The 27,120-nt window shown below is 37.6% G+C and overlaps 1 protein-coding gene across 1 annotated transcript in view; it reads left to right on the plus strand.

Annotated features, from left to right (window-relative positions):
• Positions 1 to 27,120, plus strand: part of LUZP2 (leucine zipper protein 2) — a 428,758-nt gene that overhangs the window by 355,141 nt on the left and 46,497 nt on the right. The window contains exon 8 of the mRNA XM_024764721.1: positions 21,564 to 21,638. Within this exon, the coding sequence (XP_024620489.1) occupies positions 21,564 to 21,638 (75 nt within the window). The remainder of the gene's footprint in view (positions 1 to 21,563; positions 21,639 to 27,120) is intronic.

Here is a 27,120-nt window from a genome sequence, read left to right on the forward strand (position 1 = left end):
CCTTATACTCTCTACATATACTAATTACAACACAATGCGGTAAATACACACACCATATTAATAACATTACACCCTCCTTCACACGAGAGAATGCCCTTATAACCCTTCACATCTTACCCCTCCTACTATTGTCACTAAATCCCCAAATCATCCTAGGCCCCCTGTATTGTAAATATAGTTTAAAAAAACCCACTAGATTGTGAATCTAGTAACAGAAGGTTGAAACTTCTTATTTACCGAGAAAGTATACGAGAACTGCTAATTCATGCTCCCATGCCTAACAGTGTGGCTTTTTCAAGCTTTTAAAGGATAGTAGTTATCCGTTGGTCTTAGGAACCAAAAAATCGGTGCAACTCCAAATAAAAGTAATAAACCTATTTTCCTCTTTCGCTCTAGTCACACTACTTATATTAACAATCCAATTATAATAATTAACACCAATCTTTACAAAAGCGATAAAAATCCATCATATGTAAAAAAACACTGTTCGTGTGCTTTCATTACCAGCCTAATTCCAACCACAATATTTGTCCACACAGGCCAAGAAATAATTATTTCAAACTGACATTGGATCACGGTTCAAACCCTTAAATTAACACTTAGCTTCAACATAGATTACTTCTCAATAAAATTCGTACCCGTAGCATTGTTTGTCACATGGTCTACTATGGAGTTCTCACTATGATACATACACTCGGATCCCTATATTAATCGGTTCTTCAAATATCTACTCCTCTTCCTTACCACCATGTTAATTCTTGTTACCGCCAACAACCTCTTCCAACTTTTTATTGGGTGAGTGGGGGTCGGAATTATATCTTTCCTGCTCCTTTGGTGGTGGTAATACCGGCGAACAGACGCAAACACAGCCATTCTCCAGGCAATCCTATGTAACCTCATCAGGGATATTGGATTTATTATGTCGATAGCATGATTCCTATTTAACCTAAACACATGAGACCTGCAACAAATTTTTTTTTTCTTAGACCCATCTCCCTTTTTATTTTTATTTTTTATTTATTTATCTATTTATGGCTGTGTTGGGTCTTCGTTTTTCTGTGCGAGGGCTTTCTCCAGCTGTGGCAAGCGGGGACTACTCTTCATCGCGGTGCGCGGGCCTCTCACTATTGCGGCCTCTCTCGCTGCGGAGCACAGCCTCCAGACGCGCAGGCTCAGTAATTGTGGCTCACGGGCCTAGTTGCTCCACGGCATGTGGGATCCTCCCAGACCAGGGCTCGAACCCGTGTCCCCTGCATTGGCAGGCAGACTCTCAACCACTGCGCCACCAGCCCCCTGCAACAAATTTTTACATTCGACTTACATCACTCAAATCTCCCCCTCATATGGCTTGTACTAACATCACTCAAATCTCCTCCTCGTAGGGCTTGTACTAGCTGTAGGCAGGAAATAGCTCAGTTTGGACTTCACCCTTGACTCCCCTCAGCAATAGAAGGCCCTACTCCTGTATCAGCCTTACTCCACTCAGGCACATTAGTCGTGGCAGGAATCTTCTTGCTTTTTCGATTTTACCCTTAACAGAAAACAACAAACATTCAAACAATAGCACTATGCCTAGGAGCCCTCACCACCCTATTCGCAGCAATAGGTACCCTCACCCAAAATGACATTAAAAAAATTGTTGCTTTCTCCACTTCAAGCCAATTAGGCCTAATAATAGTAACAGTTGACATCAACCAACCCTATCTAGTATTCTTGCACATCTGCACACATGCTTTTTTTAAGGCCATACTATTCATATACTCCAGATCTATTATCCACAGCCTGAACGACAAACAAGATATTCAAAAAATAGGAGGCCAATTCAAAGCTATACCTTTCACCACAACAGCCCTTATTATTGGAAGTTTAGCACGGACGGGAATGCCTTTCCTCACCAGCTGCTAACACGTCTTATACCAACACCCGAGCCCTGCTAATAACGCTAGCTGCCACCACCCTCACAGCTGTCTATAGCGCTGGCGTTATCTTCTTCCCACTACTAGGACAGCCTCGTTTCTCTCCCTTAACCTCAATCAATGAAAACAACCCATTCTTAGTTAACTCCATCAAATGCCTACTAATTGGAAGTGTTTTTGCCAGATTCATTATCTCCAACAACATCCCCCCGACAACAGTCCCCCTAATAACCGTGCCCCCATACCTAAAATTAACTGCCCTTAATTTCAAGTGCTGGTACAGTGCCCTTTGTACCAGCACTTGAAATTAACCTTAACGCAGGTTAAATTTCTTAACGCAGAAAACTTAAAGTTTATTTGCCCCTCAAATACCCTCAAGTTTTCTAGTCTTTTAGGATATTTCCCCACTATCATGCAGCACTTACCTCCCTACTTAAATCTATCAATAAGCCAAAACTCAGCATCCTCCCTCTTAGACTTAATCTGGCTAGAAAATATTTTACCCAAAACCACATCCCTTATTCAATTAAAGCTGTCTACGCTAGTCTCAAGCCAAAAAGGCCTTATCAAACTATATTTCCTGTCATTCCTTATTATCCTTCTCCTTAGCATGCTTTTATTTAATTACCATGAGTAATCTCAATGATAACCACAGCACCAATAAACAGCCATCAGCCAGTAACAATTACCAACTAAGTACCATAACTATATAATGCTGCAGTCCCCATAGCTTCCTCCCTTAAAAAACCAGGATGACCGGTGTCATAAATAACCCAGTCCCCCAGCCCATTAAAGGTAAACACAACTTCCACCTCTTCATCCTTTAAAACATACAGCACCATTAAAAACTCTATTATCGGGCTTCCCTGGTGGCGCAGTGGTTGAGAGTCCCCCTGCCGATGCAGGGGACACGGGTTTGTGCGGTCCGGGAAGATCCCACATGCCGCGGAGTGGCTGGGCCCGTGAGCCATGGCCGCTGAGCCTGCGCATCCGGAGCCTGTGCTCCGCAATGAGAGAGGCCACAACAGTGAGAGGCCCGCGTACGGCAAACAAACAAATAAACAACAACAACAACAACAAAAAACTCTCTATTATCAATCCTGAAAGAAATGCCCCCAAAACAGTCTTATTAGAAACCCAAACTTCAGTATACTGCTCAGTAGCCATAGCTGTCGTGTAATCAAATGCGACCAGTATCCCCCCTAAATAAATCAAAAACATCATCAGGACTAAAAATGAGCCACCAAAATTCAACAGTCCGGCACCCAACACCACTACCCACAGTCAACCCGAAGATTTTGAAGAAAACCCCACAAAACTAATCACAAAAGTAACACTTAAAATAAATACATGTCATCATCATTCCCACGTGGATTCTAACCATGACTAATGGCATGAAAAATCATTGTTGTCATTCAACTATAAGAACACCAATGACCAACATCAGAAAATCACACCCACTAATAAAAATCATCAACAATGCATTTATTGACCTCCCAGCCCCATCAAATACCTCGTCATGATGAGACTTTGGTTCTCTATTAGGTATTTGTTTAATTCTACAAATCCTAACAGGCTTGTTCCTAGCAATACATTACACACCAGACACAATAACTGCCTTCTCATCAGTAACGCTCAGCTGCCGTGACGTTAACTACGGATGAATCATTCGATACATACGTGCAAATGGAGCTTCCATATTCTTTATCTGCCTTTACATTCATGTAGGACGCGGCGTATATTATGGATCCTACACCTTTCTAGCAGTTATAGCCACTGCATTCATAGGCTGTGTGTTACCAGGAGGACAAATATCATTTTGAGGAGCAACAGATACTAGAGCCTGCTTTCAGCAATCCCATACCTTGGCACTACTCTTGTCGAATGGATCTGAGGAGGCTTTTCTGTAGATAAAGCAATACCTATGTGATTTTTCGCCTTCCATTTTATTCTCCCTTTCATCATTACAGATGGTAGTAACTTGGACCATCTACCATCATTACTACAGGTGGTAGTCACTTGGACTGAGTTTCTGAAGTGTAAATGGAGAGAATGGGCAGAGTTGAAAGATACCTAGAAGGTAACATATAGATGATTTAGCCATGACCTGGATATGATAGGTGAAGGGTAAGAAGATACCAAGGATTATGCAGGAATCTGGCTTATGAGTAGATGTTGGTAAACCGATCTCTTCTACAGTTCCATAGTAATTCCAGCTGAAGAATAAACAGATGATGGAGCAAGTATCTCATGATCAATTTGGTCATGTCACATTTCAAGAAGTGCTGAAATTTTATATATGTATATGAATATATATTTAGTTTGGATATGTATGTGTGTATATATATATATATATATATATATATATAATATATATACACACATATACCTATATGTATGTATAAAAATATAACTTGGAGGTTTCCCTGAAGATAATATTAAAATGATACTTTTCATTTTTATGTTCTGAACCAGTTGAAAAACAGCACAGCTATCAGAAGAATGGAAATCTAATAGCATGCTTATTCCAGGATTGGAGGGTGGGATTATGATTACCAATAGCCAAATATGAGACCTTTAATACTGTCCTCATCCCAGGCCACTCCCTAAAGTCACACTTGCATAAGAGAAATTGGTGTGTGAGGCAGATATTAGGCTAGCTACAACGCAAACCACATCTTCATGTATAAAATCCCAAGAGCAGGGCTGGGTTGGCTCCACAACTGGTTACGAAAACCAGGCCCTGGGCCTTACATTTCCTAAAGCATAGCAGTCACAGGGTAGAAAGGTTTATAAAAGGCTATCACAGGACAACAGGAAGCAGATCTTAATCCTGCTGAGTATAGAAAAGTGAATTTTTAGAAGTTTCGCAGTTCACCACTCATAAAATCCACACCTCCCCCACTCCTTGAATGAAAAACAGTGGAGAGAAAATCCAGGCAACTACTCCCTCTGTGTTCCTGACTCTTGGAGACTAAAGGGGAAGCTTCCTTCCGAAACCACACCCACACCCACATGCACGCACACATGCAGATTTGGTTTATTTTCAATTGACAAACACAGAGTGAGGCAGTTCCAAAATATATTGTTTTTCTCTTCACTGACACCAGCAGTTGTACTGGTTTAATTTAAGCAGCTACATTTATGAAACATTTTGAGTGTACTGAGTTGAGGTGACCTCTGTCTTGGGAACGTATGGGATTTATACTACTGTTAAGCATGAGTACGAATGTGAGTGTCCTACTGGGGCATATGCCAAGGGAACCACGATCCTCAGTGAAAGCCTCACTGTACCGCCTCAGAGGCAGTGCTTCTTAATGATGGATTTGAATTGAAATTTATGTGTAGATATTCAAAACACTGAAGCCCATGCTAAGCTACTTGAGATTCTGCCTCAGAGGATTTGGGCTGCAGTGCAGTTATTTTCATACGCAGTCACATTACTCTAAGGATTCCTGATTTAAATGTGTAGGAATAAGAAATGATTAGATCTTTGGAAATAATCTGAATATCCTTTTCGATTCTCTAACTGAAAGGGGTTAAGTTTCTCTTTTTTCCTTCTCTGAGATGAGCTTAATGTAACTCTCCTTTGTATCTCAAATGCCACCCTGAGCCGTTTGGATAGATTACTGGATTGAGTAAGTGAATGGGTGGATGCATAATGGATGGATAGATGAGCGGAGACATGGATGATTTGGGAGATAGATAAGTGGATGGATGGATGAGTAGGTAAATGGAGGAGTGCATGGATAATAGGATAGGGGGTATGCAAGTGGAAGGATAAATGATGAGTGGATGAGGTGACTAGTAGCTGAATTGATGAATGAGATGAGTGAATGAATGCCACATAAGGGGACACCTAAGGAAGAGGAACAGTAAACCTTAAAACAACTCCTTGCAAAGTTTAATTTACCAAATTGCCCAGAAAAAAATTTTTCCCATGTTCCATAAAACGTGTTATTTAGAAGAGATTTATTCATTCATTCATTATCCAGATATGAGTTTCTCAGAATTAGATGGTGATCACTGACACAGGAATACACTAAGCCCTCTGGAGGCTAAGTAGATAAAGCTAAATGATAGCTTCAAGACACGTGAAATACACATTTTGACCCCCATTTTGACAGCTACAATTACAAGTCATGTAACCTCTCTAACTGTAAGGATAGACCAGTGACATATTAAGAAGGCCAACAGAAAATTTGAGGTTTTTTTTATTGTGTTTAGAGAAGCTGTATAGCTAATGAATTGGGCTACAAAGCCCAATTTTGCTGAAACCAAAGTGACAGCTCTACAAGATAATTATTCCAAAGACCCCCTCAAAAAAGTTGTGCATCAATTTTTTGCATTCATTACCTCATGTAAACTTTAGAAGAACACTTTGACGTTGTTAAACATCCTAGTACTATTTTACTAGAAAGGAAATCCCACAGAGGGATTAAGTTAATTATCTTGTTCAGGTTCTTTGTAGCTCAAAATTTTTAAGACTATGCTATCCTCACAAGAAAATTTGATTAATCAAGACATTGATTTGAACGTTCCTTGTTTTCTTTCTGTGTTATATGTTGTGGTTTCATGAAACATTTCTCACATGAAAAATCCAGTTTCCATTTCAGCATTTTTGTTCTTAGTCGTATAGAGGGAAGGAACAAGTTTAATGTCCCATTACAGTTTACTATCATTTGGGATACAATGAAGCCCCGAACAGCATAATTATTGGGGGAAAAGCTGTGCATTATCTTCTTATATAACCCCAGATCAATAGTCTTAATTAGATGGAGGTTTTGGAATCAGGCATAAGAGTACCTACTGCCAGATTGTAGTAAGGTAACTTTGGGCCATAAAGGTAAAGCCTTTTTAAGGTTTTCTTGCCTCCTTTGCTGAGTGGTAGTAACAATAATACTTAAAGAGCTTTGCAAAGTTTAACAAAATAACATGTGAGTATCAGCACAATTCTTAGCACATGGTAGATATTCCGTAAATTTTCACTGTTACTATTATTCCCATTTTACAGATGAAAAAACTGAAGATTTGAGAAAATAAGGGTATTGGTGATAATCTTAGAGCTAGTAAATAGAAAAGGAAAAACGAAACACAAGTATTTTAAATTATATTTCAGAACGCTTATCAATACCCTTAATTATAAACATTTAATAGTAAAGATTGGATAAAGGAGTTTATGTGACTGTTCATGTAGATTTGTGCTTAGGAGCCAATGGTATTTTATCCTCACTGGTGATTTTAGTCATTATCCTAATTAGCTCAGTAAAATATATTTAAACATTAGGAAAATAAAATTTGTCTTGTTAGATTACAGAAAATTTTCAGTCACCTTTTTTCACCCAGTAGTACAGTTTGGAAGCTAGTTTTTTTGTAGCATGGAAAGAAACTCTACACCCTTCTTGCCATTCGTAATAAAAGTAATTCAGAATTGAAAACCGCCGCCAGAACCTCATGCCATCCTCTGTTGTAGCACATACCCTATTCACATGGGAAGTAATTGCTAGTTTATGCATGATATCCCCCCTACAGTACCTGTTCTTGGAGGGCGGAGTCTGTATCTTATGCATCTTCATAACCCTCATAATTTGCATATTGACTGCTACAGGATGAGTGATAAATATTTGTGGAGTCAAATTGAATTGATTTGAATAAAAGTCATCATTTTGTTAACAATTTGGCATTTGTACTGGCAACTGAGACTGGGGAGAATTTTAGATCTGCTAATAAGAAAACTAAATATTAAATAATGCAGCAGTAGCTTGACTAAAAAATGATAATATCTCTCTTTAATCATAATATAAATTATTATTGTTATCATCATTATCTTTCTCTTTTGTTGGACACCAACTATGCGCCTTGATCACATTTAAAAATGTTTCCAATCCTTACAAAGACCTTCTAAGTCATGTTGTAGTATAAAGATAATGCATTCGATTAACAAGTTTTTTTGAGAGGTTAATATTACCAGGCACTTTTCCAGGTGCTTATGAGATTCATCAGTGAACAGAAGTTTCCTACTTGGTTAGAGCTTATGTTCAAGTAGGTGTGACAGGCAATACTCAATAAATAGAAAAATAATTTATGTAGTATATTGGAAAGTTAAGTGCTAGAGGAAAAATGAAAAGTAGAGAGAAATAGAGGATGGGGAATTTCAGGCAGGAAGTAAGGTAGTTTGCAATGCTAAAAGTCTAGAAAAACTCTTTAAGCAGGTGACACTTGAGCCAAGAATTAGGTGAAGAATTTGAGAGATAAGAGTGGGCTTTGGAATCATCAAAATCTGAGTTTGAATTTATTTCTTCTACATATTACCTATATAGTTTGCTGGACCTCCACAAACTTGTTTGCACATCTAGTAAAACCAGTAAAGAACACTTACTTTGTTTAGCTTTTTACCTATTAAATATAGGTATAAATTGTTTAGAACTTGACCTGCATGTATAAGCACTATTTAATGTATGTTTTAAAAACAGAAGGTGCTTAAAAAATGTGGCTCGTGTTATATATAATTGCATGAGGGCTGAGATATTGCCATAGGTTGCGAAGCTCTTTGTTCCCTTTCTGGATGAATACCACACTTCTAGGACTTTGGGTATTCCCTAGAGTGTAGCTCACCCTGTAAATGCCAAATCCTGTGTCTTTTGTTCCACTTTTAAATTCAAGTGAAAAGAACAAAATTGGTCTGTTGGGAAAGAGGCCTTGGAAATATATTAAAACTCCCTACTAAAATGCATTAAAATGAGTTTAAAGGGGTAAAAAAAAGTACACATCTAGAATAGCAGGGAATTTGACAAGCTGGTATGTAGGCATTTCAATACCTGCTGCTTTCAACAAAATTCACTTAGTGGAATAAAAATTTTGAAAGGATGTTTGGAACATGTATCCAGAGCAGCTGCTATACTTCGGCAGTGACAACATTAAACTACTGGCTTCATCTAGCCTTCAAATGGCAGGAAGATTTACACAAATAGAGGGGACTATGACATTCAGGCAGATTCACATAGAAAAGAAAAAAAAAAAAAACCTATTCAAAATATTTACCACGGACTTAATCCTGACACCTACAAAATTCTGTGCTGGATTTAATCCACTGTCCCTTCAGCACTCCTGTCAGTAATGTTAATAAACCATCAATTCCTGTGCCTGTTAGAAGGAAGTGCAGCCATTGTCTGTCACGTCCATTAACTGCCAGAGAAAAGAGATTTACGTGATGGCCTGAATGGGCTCCTGGAGGAGCATTCTTTGGACTGTTAAAGTGAGGACTAGAAATCCTCAAAATGTTCAACTAGATAGTGAGTTTTTGTAAACACGGAGGCTCTTCAGACACACATCAGGGGAAAAAAAAAAGTGCTTGGAGAAGGATAAGAAACCTGTTATTTTAGTACAGTATGTGGTGTTAGCATCAAATTTACTCATTTGCCCATGTGTCGATCCAATATTTATTACACATCCACCAGGTACCTAGCACAATTTTAACAATTATCTCTTCCGTGGTTGGCAAAATGGAAGCAGTCCCTGTTGTGAACAAGACTGTTGTCTAGTGAGGGTATGAGACATTAACAATCAGATAAATGGCTGGGTGACAACTATAATAAGTAGGGATTAAATTTAACCGGTATACATTAATATAGGTGTGTAAGTTGTTTAAATATTAAAGCACTTATGTACCAACTGGTACCTTTGTCTCTTTCATCCTGGTCCTTCTCCTGGAATCCTGTACCTCCCCCCTGCCCACTAAGCTGTCATTCATCGATAAATGGCTAACACTTATTGTAGCAAAATGGCTCTGCCATGACCACCTGATAGCCTTGCATATCTCCATATAAGTCACAAAAGCAAGGCTAATGTGACATATAACCCAAGTCTTGGTGGAATGCCCTGTGATCCTCCATGGGACACGGAAGTATAGGTCGTCTTGTTAGAAGCTGTTGAAAGACTGCTTCTCATTTCCCTCTGTACCTTGCAGGAGGCTGTGATGGAGTAACTTCCTATCTTCCTAATGCCAGTGAGGCATGGGACTTTCCATATCACACCACTCCCCCTTCTCTGGGTAAAACTGTAAGCTATAAAACTGCTTTCCTGTAGTTTAGAGTTGAATCACAGTGGCAGAGAGAACCACCACCTGTGTTGTCTGTCATGTGGCACCCCATGTTTGATGTCATCCACTGATACTAGAGGTGTGGATTGCCAATGCCATCCTGATCTTCCTTATGCTTTAAGTATGCATAATAAACTGTCCAAATTGATTTTGGCTCATGTCTGTTTCCTGGCTGAATCTATGAGACTGTGGCAAGTCTCTTAGGAGCTGTCACAATGCTCCTGCCTAGAGACTACGTGACTGCTTGACACATGTCAAGCAGAAAATTCCCAGGACCCTGCTCCAGCATTGAGAGTAGAGTCACATTTATTGGTTCATATCCGTACCATATCAATCATTTTATATTTTGAATATCACAACTGGTGAAAGTACTAGAAAGGAAAATACAGTATCTCACAAGAGAATATAAAAAAGATGCTAAAATTATGTTTGCAATTCAGAACTGGATCTTGGTGAGAATTAGCATTTCAACTGTAATCTAAGGGGTGAGTAATAACTGACCAGGGGAAACAAAGTAGTGGGAAATTTTCCATGATTCCAGGCCAAAAGAACAGGTACACATGATGACCCTGAGGTGTATAAGAATATGCTTCATTCAGTGAACTATAAAGAAGGCCAGTGAGACATTATATAGTCCATTAGGTCAAGGTATCTCTTCTCTTCTGACAGCCTAGTAAAATGCATGCAATTCTACTAGTAAAGTTGGAGTTCCTGAGACACTGCATAGAATGCCAGTATAATTTTGTTGTCTCACTATGTGGAAGGCACATTGATAGATTTAGTGGTGAATACAGAAATGTTTAAGAAGCCCTTTAGACTGTGAGCTTCATAAAGTTAGAGATGTTGCCTTGTGTTGCATTTGTAACTGATCTCATATCAGAGCACAGAAAATAATATCTGGTAAATGAAAATGTGAGAAAGGGAAGGGAGGAAGGAGTGAAGGTGGGGAGGAAAGGAGGAAGGGTGAGAGGTCCTCTACTTAGAGGAGTATAAAGGTTATTGGGCTTCCCTGGTGGCGCAGTGGCTGAGAGTCCGCCTGCCGATGCAGGGAACGCGGGTTCGTGCCCTGGTCCGGGAAGATCCCACATGCCGTGGAGCGGCTGGGCCCGTGAGCCATGGCCGCCGAGCCTGCACGTTCGGAGCCTGTGCTCCGCAACAGGAGAGGCCACAACAGTGAGAGGCCCCGCGTACCACAAAAAAAAAAAAAAAAAGTCAAGTTTGATTTTACACACACATATATATAATCTTCCATTCCTTTATCACCATTTATTGAAGTTATTGTTTTTTACACATTGAATTATTTACATTTTCTTTTTCAAAAGTCAAATGGCTATATATGTTTTCAATTGACTATATTTGTTTGAGTAGATTTCTGGATTCTCTTATAATTTATTTCAGTATATGTCTATTCTTATGCTAATACTACACTGTCCTTATTAATGTAGCTTCAGAGTTAGTCTTGAAATCAGACAGCGTTAACTCCTACACTCCAGTGTTTTTTAAAATATTATTTTAGATACAAGTTTTAGGACCAGTTTAGTAAATTTACAGAAAAAAAAAAAGAAATCCTACGGGAATGCTAACCTGGTTTGCATTTTATCTAATAGATTAATATGGGGAGAACAGGTATCATAAGAATATTGAATATTTCAGTTTAACAGGATTTAATGTTTCAATTCATAGACATGGTATATCTTTCCATTAATTTAGAATTTCTGCCATTTCTGTCAGTAATGTTGCATAATTTACAACATACAGGTTTTTTACATCTTTCATTAAATTTTTTCTAATAATTTTAAATGATTTTTTTCCATTTTTTTCACACTCTTCTTCCATTATTCCAATACACATATTAGTGTTTTTAATATTGTTCTAAAGATCTCTGAGACCCCCACCATTCATGTTTTTTCAAGCTTTTTTTCCTTACAGCTTTTCAGAATGAATAATTTCTGTTGCTATCATTTCATATTTAGTAGCTCTTTCTTCTTTCATCTGCATTTTTTTGATAAGTCTATCCAGTGAAATTTTTCTTTCTAGAATTTCCGTTTGGTTCTTTTTTTTTTAAATTTATTTATTTTATTTATTTTTGGCTGCATTGGGTCTTCGTTGCTGCACGCAGGCTTTCTCTAGTTGAGGCGAGCGGGGCTACTCTTCGTTGTGGTGCGCGGGCTTCTCATTGCGGTGGCTTCTCTTGTTGTGAAGCATGGGCTCTAGGTGCACAGGCTTCAGTAGTTGTGGCTCACAGGCTCTAGAGTGGAGGCTCAGTAGTTGTGACGCACGGGCTTAGTTGCTCCGCAGCATGTGGGATCTTCCCGGACCAGGGCTTGAACCCATGTTCCCTGCATTGGCAGGTGTATTCTTAACCACTGCGCCACCAGGGAAGCCCTGGTTCTTTTTTATAATACAGTTTTTCTGCTAAAATTACCTATCTCATCACTAATTAAGAACATGTTACCTTTAATTTTTTGATAGTATTTTTAATAGCTGCCTTACAATATTATATCCAACATATGAGTCATCTAGATATTGGCTACCATTGTCTACTCTTTTAACTTCGGGTCATACATTTCATTTCTTTGCATGCCAGTAAGATTTTATTTTGTGCTAGACATTGTCACTTATATATCACAGAGACTCTGGATTTTATCTTCAGAAGAAGATAATTAATTTTTGTCCAATAATACAGTTAAACTGATATTTATCTTGATGTAGAGTTGACTTTATATTTTGTCATTGCAGATATGTGAAAAGTCCGTGATAAAGCTTAAGCTTCTCTCACTTAACAGAGCTAAATCTCCAAAAATCTTCCCCCAGCCCTACCTCCCAGAATCGTATCTAGGTTTTGATTTAGACTTTCTTAAGGCAAGCCTAAAAGTGGACTTTATAGTAGGGCAAGACTCAGCAAACTTTTTCTGTAAATTATCACACAGTAAATATTTTAGTCTTTGCAAACTTATATGGTCTCTATCTCGACTACTCAATTCCACCATGGTAGCACAAAAACAACTAGACAATACATAAATAAATAAAGGTGGCTGTGTTCCAATAAAATTCTATTTATGAAAACAGGCAGGGACTTCCCTGGTGGCCTAGTGGTTAAGAATCTGCCTGCCAATGCAGGGGACACAGGCTCAAGTCCTGGTCCGGGAAGACCCCACATGCTGCAGAGCAACTAAGCCCGTGCACCACAACTACTGAGCCTGTGCTCTAGAGCCTGCAAGCCACAACTACTGAGCCTGTGTGCCACAACTACTGAAGCCCGCGTGCCTAGAGCCCGTGCTCCGCAACAAGAGAAGCCACTGCAATGAGAAGTCTGTGCACCACAACAAAGAGTAGCCCCGCTCGCTGCAACTAGAGAAAGCCCGCGCACAGCAACGAAGACCCAGCGCAGCCCCCAAAAATTAATTAATTAATTTAAAAAAAACCATGCACGTGTTAAAAAAAAAAGGCAGTAAGCCAGATTTGGAATTTGGGAGTTTGCCAACCACTGCTCCTGTGCAAGGCTATTAACCTAAAGGCTGTCGCTTTGATGCCTGTGGTGTTGATAACGTTTATGAATGTAGAATGCTGGCATCCTTTTGCAGTGCTCAACCTCTAAGGTTTCTGTTCTGCTGTGAGTCATATAACAGTTTCTTTGTGATTAGCCTTGTGTCACGTATTGCTCTGTGTATGTGCAGTCCAACTCTCAGCCAAGGACTTGCAGGAACATCTCCCAACAACCTGACTTTTGGAGGCCCTGCCCTGCTCACCTCACTTTTCTCTGCTGCTCTGCCCCATATACTCCAGCCATTTAATCTGCCCCAAACTCTGATCTCTGCCTCCACAGTTCAGTCCAACTACAGTGATCTGCTTGGACCACAGCCCTTTGCACTTAGGTCAGGAAATTGTCCTCAAGTAGAAAGCTGGAGTAGTCATGAGTCTTACCTAGTGAGGTTCCAATATTTCAAGGTTCACAGCTGGGCATGATTAGCTCATAATTGTTTACGAGAGGAGGACTAGTCCAAAACCAGTTATTGTGTCATGTCAAGAATCTTTAATCTTTTTATTCTTAAATAACAAAAATATAAATAACAATAATTTAATTAATAAAAATGAATTTTATTTACTCACAATAACCAAAAATACAAATAACCAAAAATACAAATTCATTTGACTTCAGGTGTGGTTTGACTGTGAAGTTTTCTAAGTCACCAGATCCTATCCTATCTATTTTATATGCTTTGCTTTCGTCTACAGGACAAGTTTAACCTCATGTTGTCCTCTTTTATTTTATAAATAATGCCTATTAGAGCTTAGACTTAAACATCCTCATACTATACTACCAAGAAAAAGAGAATATACTTTTTATTCACTCAGATGAAGAGAGGCAGCTTTCTTTGCAGAAGCCACCAGTAAATATCTTCTTGTCTCTGGCCTGACATTAATTAGATGTCCAAACCCAATACAATCGTTTGACTAGGGAGTTGATATAGAGTAATTGCTTTAAGAAATTGCATCCTCATCTCTGGAACTGAGTGTTGAGATATTTTCTCCTAAAATAATATGGCTGAGAAAGAGTGTGAAGCAGTCACCTCCAAAGTCTAGGCATTTTTGAGGGGAGAAAGGGAACCGATATCGAGAACATAATAAAAAAATTATTCACGATAAGTTTTCTTTAGTGACCATAATCACTACAATGCATGTACACATACACATAATGGCAATAATATATTTATAAGAATTTAACTTCGAGAAAAAATATGTATATCTTCTCTTATTTCCCAATGAAAAGCCTTGCTGAACTTTATAATTTTTACGTATTAACATTGACTTTTAATAGCACTTATAACCAGATGTTATGTAAGCTATTCCTGTGTAATTTGAGGTGTTTGTTCCTTTTACATATATTAGTCATTCAATGCCAAGTCTCTCAGAATTATAACCAAGTTACTAATGTTGAAATGAACAGGTGCTGCATCAAACAATCCAATGGCCACATATAATCTTGGTGCTACAACTTTATACTTTTATGGGAGTGAGTAGAAGCAGGCAGGAGTTTTTGACTTTCTGCCTCCTTTACTCAGTGGTAAAGTGGAACGTAGAGATGACGGTGGTGGTGTTTTGTTCTGTGTTATATCTCTTGAGTATTATCCACAGCTTCTAGGTTAGTGCTGCCGATCAGGGAGCATGTGCTTCATAAATACTAACAGATGCATTGAATCATGCATTAAAAAAAGCAATCCTATTATTATCCTTTCACCAAATACCTAGTACACCCTACTGAGTATTTGAAAACATCTCTGTTATGAATTTATTATCCTCATTGGATGAATAATCTTAAACACACAAAATTCCACCAGTCTTCTAAGTGGTCTCCAAACATTTCTAACCATAAAGCATATTAATAAATTTTAAGCACATATCATTTGATATATGTATATGTATTGGTTATAAATTATATACACTCACATCTTTAGTGGTTAGGAGGACCAGCTTTGGATCCAAACTGCCTAGGTTTGAGTTCCAGATCCGTCATTCCCCAGCTGTGTGACCTTGAGCAAGATATTTAATAAACCTGTGTCTCAGCTTCCTCATTTAAAAAGGATGAAAGACATACTATGTACCAAATAGAGTTGTTATGAGGAATATGTATCTCTCTCACAAGTTTAGGCTGTTGTTATCTTTTATTATCATCTTATTATTTTACTTCTATATTATGTACATTATAAACATAAACAAAATGAAAGGAAAGCAGTGGTGAAACAGAAAATATGTAAAAATAAGTTCTAATATTTTTATATTAGAACCACGGAATATTTTAGAATAAAAATGTAGACTACAGAGTATTTTATAATGCCACCTATTTTACATTTTTTAAATCTAAATTAAAATTTAGAATTTCTAATGTTTTCTTCCCACACTGCAATGGAACTTGTACTCACTATCCCTATTTCTGCAAAATTTGCTGCAACAAGCCTGATTGAGGGTTCTTATTGGTACCAAAATGTACAGCAAGTATCATCTTATTAATAACAAAGTAGCAAACATATTGTTAGAAAACTTGTAAAGATTTCTGACCTTGTTTTGCTGATGCCACCTAAAAGCTTATTGTAATGTTGGCTCTTACTTCCAGGCCCCTCAGTGACCCCCCTTCCAATCTAGTTCTCTACTGAGTTATATCCTCAACAAATGAGTCACAGCAGTCGTGTAAGATTGCTTATTATAACTCTGTAGTGGCTAAAACACTAGGAGATGGCTCTGTTCTGAATTCCGTATTCGGAGTCTGTATAAACGCTTCCCTGATCTGGCCCTAGCTGGGACCACGTCCAGGTTAGTCTTTCCAAGCAAGAAGTCCATGCCAGAGAAGAGTGTGGCTAGACATCATTATGCTGATACCCCTGTGGTGCTTCTTCTTCCTACGTTTTATCAGAAGATTAAAGAGCTGAGACCTTAATTAGCATTCAGAAGTCTGTACTGTCCCTCATCTCTTCTCAATTTAACCCAATATAGTCAGGGATTTAATTTCTTTAAATGTTGTTGACTCATTATGTCTAGGCATTGCTAACTGATAAGACTCAATGGTGACAAAAAAAAAGGTTTAATTTCTTTATCTTGGCATCTCAGCTATTTATCAGCCAATTGTATTTCAATCAATCTTATAGAGTATGTGAGAAAGAGAAGAATTATTGTGCATATCCTTAGAGGAAAGTCGATATATTTTTTCTTTTTTTAAAATTTATTTTATTCAAGTATAGTTCATTTATAATGTCTTGTTAATTTCTGCTGTACAGCAAAGTGATTCAGTAATACACATATATATATGTTATTTTTCATATTCTTTTCCGTTATGGTTTATCACAGGATATTGACTATAGTTCCCTGTGCTATACAGTAGGACCTTATTGTTTATCTATTCTCTATGTAATAATTTACATCTGCTAACCCTAAATTCCCGATCCGTCCCTCCCCCCATCCACCTTCCCCCTTGGCAACCACGAATCTGTTTTCTATGTCATGGAGTCTGTTTCTGTTTCGTAGATAAGTTCATCTGTGTCATGTTTTAGACTCACACATAAGTGATATCATGTGGCATTTGTCTCTCTTTCTGGGAAAGCCAAGATTTTGACTTGCTCCTACTGCTTTCTGTGTCTCGGTGGAAAAACACACATGCACACACACACATCAATGTAGCCTAGGTGTTATACTTAGTTTAAAATGAACTGTGATTTTGTGCCACATTTTCTTGGCTCCTGAAAAACAAATTGATTCTCTGAGTTGAATTATAAAATCTGTTTGTTATAATTTTATATTAGAACCTGTTGCTTGGAAAAAACCTGCTGCATGTGTGTCTCTGGTGTGTTTACTCTCTTTGGTGATGACAGTTTTGGAGCCAACTTTTTTTTTTTTTTTTTAATACCTGGCTGCCGGAAGTCTTGGAACAAATTTGCAGCACAGTCAAGACAAATGGATAGAACTTCATGCCCCCATCATCAGTGCCTCCTTCTTCTGTCGCTACCCATAATCTACTTTCACATCCCATTCACAAGACATATATGCTTTCTGTAGATCTCATGTGTTTAATTTATGTTTGATATTCTAATACATTTAGTGTTAAACTCATTTCAGGTCCTTTTTAGGTATAAATGTTTTCATATGCTACAAATCTCAGGGAAATTCACCAGAAAATTAGAAAGAAGATACCTGGATATTCTCACCTAGAGGGAAGGAAGTGGAAAAGGATTAAGATAATCCTTGTCCCATTGAGTTTTCAGAAGTATTGAATTACACACCTAATGTATAAATAATGAATTAGAACCTTGCAGATGTATGCATTTGCCAAAATTTTGTAGAATGGTTCATTAAAATTTCAGATAAAATTTAACTGTCTACATTATGTCCTTTCTGTTTGCTTCATGCTACGACTATACATTTAGGTTACTTAGGAAAAAAAGACAGTTTTTGCATTAAATACAGCATTGATTTCATCCTTCATAATCTAGCCCAATTTAAGGTGGATCCTCGAGAAAAACAGCAAGGAACAGCTCCAAAATTGATAGACCGGACGGCAGAGCCAAGCCAGCTCCAGTGTTTTGTGGTCTATAAAAACTTGGAGCTGTGGAGCTTCACAATTTTTTGAGTAAATTAAATATTATCGTATGGACTCTAGCCTCTCATGTTATAAATCTCAAATGAGAAAATATACTCACATAAAGATTAAATGTTAGGTTTTTTTGGTGTTATTCTTATTAGGAAGAATACTCTGACTTCTCAGGCCTCCTCTGTTCTCTGTTGCAGCTTAACACACTCTCAGCTTAGCAGTTAGAGTCTCATATTGTGATTTTCACTTTACATGCTTGCTGCCTCGTGTATTTTCAACCTATGTACACAGATGATGTTTCCTTCTTAGTCTGAACAAAACTAATCACTTTATAGATACTTATGCAAAGATTGGTTGTGAGTGAAAGCTACTCTAGATTCACGACTACCTCCCCTGAAATAACCCTATCCTTTTTTTCATGTGAATTAAATTGACAAAGCACATAAATAACTTAAAACAGACAAAATTCACAATCCAGTAAACCCTCCTGTCTTTCATAGGTTTTCTCATGCTTTAAAACCCACAGACCTCTTTTTATTTTCTATAATTTTATAAATATGATATATGATTTTTTTTTTAATGTAGCTTCTGATTTATTAGCTCTGGGATGGGACTGGAATGTTTACATTTCTTTTTTTTGTTTGTTTTTTTTTGTGGTATGCGGGCCTGTCACTGTTGTGGCCTCTCCCGTTACGGAGCACAGGCTCCGGACGCGCAGGCTCAGTGGCCATGGCTCACAAGCCCAGCTGCTCCGCGGCATGTGGGATCTTCCCGAACCGGGACATGAACCCGTGTCCCCTGCATCGGCAGGCGGACTCTCAACCACTGCACCACCAGGGAAGCCCCGATATATGATTTAATCCAATAACTGATCCTTTCAAAACTAAGACTAAAGTATGATAATATGAGTCCAAATCTGCAATTCCTGTGGTTACTTTTCTTAACTGTTTTTGTAACCTTTTGTATCCCAAGATCTCTTGGCTAGATTTTACCAAGTTCAATGAGTTCTTAGAAGAGGTAAATACTTGAAATCCTGGGAACTAATGGCAATGAGCTTTCAAAGGCATATTTGCTATTTCTGTTGGAATTCATTCAACCTGTCCTAATACAGGCTTCCTGGATGGCTGCACACCCTGAAGTCATCGTTTTGTGGGAGTCCCTTGGTGTGGATGACAGGATTTAGGCTGAAACCCACACAAGGAGGGAGAGGGATGGAGGCAGGAGGACTTGTAACTATGCGGACCCCACCCTCTGGACTGCAGATAATGAATGACAGCATCTTGAGGAGAGAGGCTGCCCACCTAAAGGACCCTGAGGATGAAGATATCATGACATGCTTTGTGGGGGTAGAAAGGTGTTCAAGACATAGGCGATTGCGGGGCAGCACTAACTCCCTTCCAGCTGGTGACTGAGAATGTTGATTGGCACTGAGGCTGGTGCTGACACTCTTGCCCTCTTCCCACATGAGTTCCCAGGAACTTGCCTACAGCCACCAGGGGTGTGGGGATGGCCACTATCCCACTAAGGCCCACGCACTGCCCCTCCCTGTCTTCCCTAACTCCTGTCCTAGGCCTAGAGGCTGGGGACAGACGGAAGGACCACTCTTCTTCCTTCTTTTGGGCCTCAGTCCTGTGGACAGAAGCTGGCCCTGGCAGGGCCTGCGGTAGCAGGGATTGTCACAGGGGAAGTCTTGAGTGCTCCGTGGTTGAGGAATGCAGCTGGACCCAGGGCAGCCGCAATGCAGGGCCAGCAGAGTGGCCCAAGCCCGGGCCAGGAATGCGAGACTGAGGCCTATGGTCCTGAAGCCCTCCTGATGTGCGGGCAGGTGGCCAGAAAGACAGAGACAGGCCAAGGGGGGCCCACGGTTCAGAGCTTATGAGAGTCCACTCACTTGGAGGTGCCCTCAAATTGGAAACAACCCTCTTCATCAGTCCTCTCTCTCTCTCTCCCTCATTCACAATGATTTTATTTTTAAACATTATTGTATATTTAGAAGTGCACATATATATTTCATGTACATGATTAGGTTACTGTTTAAGGGCAACAGTTGCCTACTGGAAAATTGCCTACTGGAAAATTATTGTGTGGAAAGTAGCACAGATCGATTTAGGGGATGAAAACTATGCCTGGACACAAAGAATGGATATAGGTTTTCATAATCAAGAAAAATATCCTCACCTTCTCCTCCTGCCTAGGTGCTTACCATAAGGAAAGGGGAAAAAAAAGGTTATTCAAGGACAATGGTGCAGGGTGCTATTTTCCAGACCGTGAGGGAGAGAAGGGAAGAGCAAAAGACAAGTAGGCACTTTGGTGGTTGGCTACAGCCTTGCTACAAGCCCACAGCATTGTAACACCCAGGATGGAGATCCAGAATGGGGACGTCCTGGTCACTGCAGAAGTGATGAGCCCCTCTGCGGACTTCTCCCAGGCGAAGGCGAACTCAATCCACTTGCCTCACAAGACCATCAGAACCACCCTCTGTTCCTTCCAGACTTAAATTCTTTTCATTGGCTAAATGTAGGAGACTGACAAAAGCCACAGGTGTAGCGAGGCTCTGAGGCATGAGGGGAGGCTGGCCCTTCTGCAGATCCTGTGTGAGCCTGCAGAGCATCTCTTTGTCAGTATATAACTATAGTATATACAGTAGCTAGGCATTGGTGGAGGCAGGACTTTAAAACACATCTTCCAAATCTGAGGCTCTTTTCTTTTAGCAGTACAGTTGTGACATTTGCAAAGATACAGAGATACGGTGGGATAGAGTTATACTGGTTTAAAAATAAAAATAGAAAAAGAGTGAATACTATTGTATTGAGCTTCTCAGGGTGCCTTAACAAAATACAACAGAATGGGTGGCTTAAAAAACAGAATCTGTTTTCTCATGGTTCTGGGATCAAGGTGCTGGCAGATTCATTTTCTAGTGAGAGCTCTTTCTGGCTTGCAGATGGTGACTTCTCACTGTATCTTCCCTCTGTGTGAGGGTGGAGAGAGGTCTCTGGTGTCTCTTCCTCTTCTTATAAGGACACCAATTCTGTGGTATCAGGGCCTCACCTTTATGACCTCGTTTAACCTTGATTACCTCCCTAAAGGCCTTATCCCCAAACACAGTTACATGGTGTGTGGGAGGGGTGTAGAGCTTCAACATATGAGTTTTAGGGAGGGACAAAATTTAGTCCATAGCAACTAGAAACATGACTGATGGATTTATACCACAAATATTTTCTGGGACATGAGCTGGAACTTTGCAACTAGACATTTTGACCCAGTGAAACATTTAGTGTATATTCATCCAGAACAACATTTTCTGCAGCTTAACCAAATGACCATGTAATAGAGTATTTTTAACCTGCATTCTAAATGAATTTCACAAGGTTTTTGTTTTTCTAATTCTTTGGCAATGAATGACAGATACTTAAAGTGGAGGGGAAAGGTTATAGAATTTACTAAAAAGATGTACCTCTCTTTCATTTTACAGGCCCAACAGCTTACTGATCTGGAACGAAAATTAGCTGTGGCGAAAAATGAACTGGAGAAAGCAGCTCTTGACCGGGTAAGTTGACATCCATGAGCCATCAGACTTTGGTTGCAGAAGATGAAGCTAGGTGTACTCATTGCTGCTCTTGATTTATCAGTGCAATTCCAGATGCTGTGCATGTAATATGGTGATAGAATTCATGAGTGTTTGATACTTTCTTTGGAACCCAATTCTTTTCTTGTTTTTGCTGCTATAGTAAATCTACTCAAGGTTGAGGCTCTGTGATTGCATGGCTTATTTTTCACTTTACTGGTACACTTGCTCTATAATACAGTGAATAAACATACTTTAAAGCATCAACAAAGATGTCATGTATTAACTTTGTATGAATGAGTTGTAAAGCAAATGGAAGTAGTCATTGACACTTTTTATTTTGGAAATCTTAAAGTCCTGGAGGAAGAGGCATTAAAAGAAGAAAGTAGCTCTCTTAAGCAACTCTGTTTATACAAAGATAATGCAAGAGTGGCTGACATTCCATCTTTATAACAGCTTTATTGAAATAAAATTCACATGCCATAAAAGTCACACTTTTAAATTTCACAAAGTTGTACTATCATCAACATTAATTCCAAAAGGTTTTCTTTGCCTCTTTTTACCTCATTTCATCTACTTCATTTTATTTTTGTTAATGCCTCATTGTGTTACAATTGTACATGCTCAGAATAAACCACAACTCCCATCTGATGCCTACTTTGCCTATCAGTGCTCTTCATATGAGACATGCATGGAGAATAAAGAGTTGTTATTTGGAAAGGGAAATATAATATGGAGGAAGGAATTAGTCATAAAATTTAGAATTATGGTTCTACTTCTTTATAGTTACAGTATTTGGCAAAATTTCTTAATGCCTCCTTTCATTTTTAAATCAACTATATAAAATTGTGGGAAGTAAATATTCCTTTTTTCTTTAGTTCACTCAGAACGAAAGGGTAAAATGATTTTAAAATTATTTCTTTGTTCACTCAGCAACCCATTTATTGAATCCAATGTAGTTTTCTCTAATTCCTAGAACATATATCTAGAAAATATTAATACAGAAAACTCTAAATCTGAAAATGAAATCATAGTATTTCAGACTTGAGAAGACAAAAAACACCCACATTGCTCTCAGTCAGAAACATGAAAAGTCTATGATGTAGCAACAGGGCCAATCCAAGAGTAATCTGCATTTTAACAAACATTCAATGCATCCCCTGCCTGAAATTAATTCTTGATTAGATTGGAGTTAGCCATCATTCAGTCTAACAATGGAAAAATAAACCTTCTCTATATATCATCTGGAGAATTTTTGGTTCATTTATACACAATATTTGGCATGTAATAAAAATATTTCTAGGGCTTCCCTGGTGGTGCAGTGGTTGAGAGTCCGCCTGCCGATGCAGGGGACACGGGTTCGTGCCCCAGTCCGGGAAGATCCCACATGCCGTGGAGCGGCTGGGCCCGTGAGCCATGGCCGCTGAGCCTGCGCATCAGGAGCCTGTGCTCCGCAACGGAAGAGGCCACAACAGTGAGAGGCCCGCGTACCGAAAAAAAAAAAAAATTTCTAGACATGTAAAGAGAGAATGCAATCTGGCCAATATAAATAAAGAAGACAAGAGATGTACACCTGGAGCTGATTCAGATATTGGAATAAGAAAACAAGTACTCAAAAATTTAACAACTATTATATACATATATACATATATATGCATAATATTTCTATGGGCATGTATATAGCATTACATATATTACAATAGAAGAAATCTAAAACAGGTAAAAAGACAAAACTTTTCACTAGACTTGGAATCTATAAAAAAATCAACTAGCTATTCTAGAATTAGAACAATATAATTCATGTAATTAAGAATTTAACTCATGTATTTAATAGCAGAATGGTTGATTGGACATAGTAGAACTGAAAACTAGTGAAATGAAAGGAAAATTAATATCAAATACCTATACGAATGTATAGAAAGTACAAATAAATGGAAAATAAGCAGAAAAAGTACAAGAAATGAATAAGACAATTTCAAAATTTCTAAATTATATAATTGTTGTGCCAGAGGAAGTGACAAACAGAGCAATATTCAGACATAATGGCTAAATATTTTCAATAACTTTGAAAGATATCAACCACAGATTCAAAAATATAAATAATGCACAATCAGATTAAACACAAAGATAACCCACTTCATAGTCAAATTGTTGGATATAAAAAGATGAGCTAAAATAGAAAGTGAATAGTAAAATGGTAGATATCAACTTAAGTATGTTAGTAATTAAATTTTTAAATGGTTAACATATTCCAAGTACAAGGCTAAAATTATAAGACTACATTAAACAAAAACTTTATGATTTATACAAAAGACACCTTTAAATATAAAGAAACAAAAGATCTATAAGTAGGAGAATAGGGAAAAAAAGATGAACTCTGTATACAGTAATACAAAGAAAACTTGTGTATCAACATGAACACCATTAAAAGTAGACTTGAAGTAAAGGCTTTTTAGTGATAAGAAGAGAGTGTCATATGGATCAGTCCAGGAGAAGAATATTGCAATCCTAAATCAGTATGCATACAGCAATATTTCTTTAAAATGTACGTAAATTTTTAAAAGTACACTTAAGACCCATATATTTTTTCATTATCTGCTATATTTCAATAGTTTATTTTTAAAAAATACTTAACCTCACCAGAAAAGTGGAAATGTGAATAAAAACAATGAGATAGCATCTCAACACTATCAAATTGATAAAAATTTAAAAGTCTGGTGATACCAAATTCTGATACATTAGTAATGGGAGTAATTATTAAAATCAGTTTTTAAAAGTGTGTACCTTAGAATTTTCACGTATCCATATGTACCTGGAAACGTGTATAAGGACATTAAATACAGCAGTGTTTGTATTAATAATAAAAGGAAATAATTAAAATATTTGCTGTTAAAATTAATACATATAATCCATATATTTACTATACTCATTTTCAAATGGTAATCAAAATTTAATATTGATAAATATAAAGATACCTGTATCAATATTGATATATCTATAACATACACTGTGGAATGAAAAATGTCAGAATTATTATGTACAGTATTTAACAATTGTTCAAATACATGAAACATATTTTGTTTTGATTACATATCATAAATAGAGTAGAAAGATACTCATATCAAATTTATGGATGCAATCGCCTTTGGGGAAAGATGGAGTGAAATAACGCTAAGGACGCTTACAGATGCATCTACTGTTTCTCAAATGTTCTATCCTTTTAAAGCTGTATAGACACAGTCTATAATTTACACATATACATATGTATGTTTCATGCATTATATACATACATTATATTGCATATGTTTTGTATATATACATTAGTTACATGTAATAACTGTGTACATGCATATTAAAATACCATATGCATATATTATCATATAAATGTATTTAATATAATTATGTAAGTATTATATATAACATATTATATAATTAAAATGATGCTTTTTAACATTTAATTCAGGTTGCTATTTACCTGATGTTTGTTATGTCTTTCTCTGTATGCCCCTATATTTTTCAAAATAAGCAGTTTTAAAAAATGAAAGGTTCTGCCTGCTGTCAAGGGCTTTCCATTTTTGTGATCAAAACTTAGAAATCATTTTATTTGGAATAATAAGCAAGTAAGATGATCACATTCATAACTTATTTTGCAATAATATCTGTATACATTTAGCAACTTTGTAAAGAAAGGAAGTTGCCTTCTAATCACCAGTTAGAACCTACAGAATAGAAGAGATGGAACATTTAAGGTGGATTCATTTTGGAGGTCTCGTTGCCTCCTTCTCACTATGCAGTGGTTGTGAAAGACCACAACTTCCTTTAAGACTTGGATCTCACATAGGCATTTTCTTCATTTATATGCGGCCAGAACCTCTTCATAGCTAGCATAACTAACATTTCAAACAGGATGTCTAGAAAGTGTTGCAGTAGGGGAACTGTAAGCACATTTTGTGAATTATAAATATTTTCCTTCTTAAGGTTTACATCTTTGGGATAAATATGGCTTTTGAATGAATAAGATATTTTAACAACCTTGCTCCTTTGTGATTGTCTCATTTTATATTTATCCAAGTAATTAATATAATATTTAAGAATTTTAGGGAAACCTGCCTGCTTTTTTCTAGACTAGGTCAAATATAATTCATCTTACCAAGATTCCACTTTATGAGATTTCTTTAATTTATAAAAGAAGCTTATACCAATTAGTTTTTAAAAAGAAACGACTCTTTATAGAATTGGTAGAATCAGACAATCAGAGGTATGTATAATCCTAAAGTTCAATTAGATCATGTTTTTATTTTTCCTTTCTTTGCTATCCCTGTTTTAAGTTCTAGAAAGACGTTGAATTTCCAAGATTCTGAGGCAGGCCCTCCCACTCTGAGTTTTTAACAGCTATGACGGTTGGAATGTTCTTCCTTACATTAAATTTTTTCCCTTACTTAACTTCAAATAATCCATTTAGTCAGTGAATGATTATATGGGTTTGAAATGCTGTTTGTGTGACCACTGTGTGCCAGGTGCTGTGAGAAACAGAAAACACTTATGATACACAATCTTGGGTCCCACATCTCTCACAATTTTGTTGGGCACCAAAAATTAGGAAATAATTATACATTGAAACAGGAGTTCAGAGAAACACAAAAAGGTAATATGTGTATTTTAAGTACATGTGAGTTATAAAAACCGGTTTTGTCACATGACGTTTCATGGGCAAATTGTCGTTTGTCCTGAGTCACAGAACTTGAAGATAATGTAGTTTTTTCTCCTTTGTCTTATCCATCCTATGCCTTCCTCCTCTCCACTTCTACCAAGAGCACTATGTGCTTAGCCCTCACAATGCCAGGCTGGATACAGGATGAGAGATTATATGTTGTAGTGTTTAAATAAGGGCCCCGCAGTCAGTCTGTCTGTTCAGATCATAACTCTGTCACTGAATGACCATATTCAAATTGCTCAAACTCTTTATACTTCACTGTAAAATGGAATAATAATAAAAATTCAATTTATAAGGGTGATGAGAAAATGATATTCATCAAAAAAAGTAAAGTACTGGGAATTCTTGGCACATGAAAAACACTCAGGAAGCATAGTAATTATTATTATTAGTGAATGAGATCATAGAGAGACTGCATCTCTGTGATAATTTTTCTCTTTAACCTTCAGGATCTTGTCACTCCTTTTGCTACAGTGAACTATAAAAGCATTGCATATTACTGGAGGTTGATTTCAACAAATCTCATGTAAGGTATGTTTGAGGCTCGTAAACTACAATCATAAAGTCAGGTAGAAATGCTAGCTCACTTCAAAATCGATAAAAACTACAGTTTAATGAAAGTATTCTTCACCTCTCCCCATCATTTTTTTATGAGACTTTTTAATTCTCTTCAGGTGTCTAGCTCCAAAGAATGTTATATCTGGGCTTCAAATAGTCTTAAATACTTAATAAATATTATGAAAACTATAT

This window comes from Neophocaena asiaeorientalis, unplaced genomic scaffold (assembly GCF_003031525.2).
Source record: "Neophocaena asiaeorientalis asiaeorientalis breed wild unplaced genomic scaffold, Neophocaena_asiaeorientalis_V1.1 scaffold230, whole genome shotgun sequence".
NCBI lineage: Eukaryota > Metazoa > Chordata > Mammalia > Artiodactyla > Phocoenidae > Neophocaena > Neophocaena asiaeorientalis.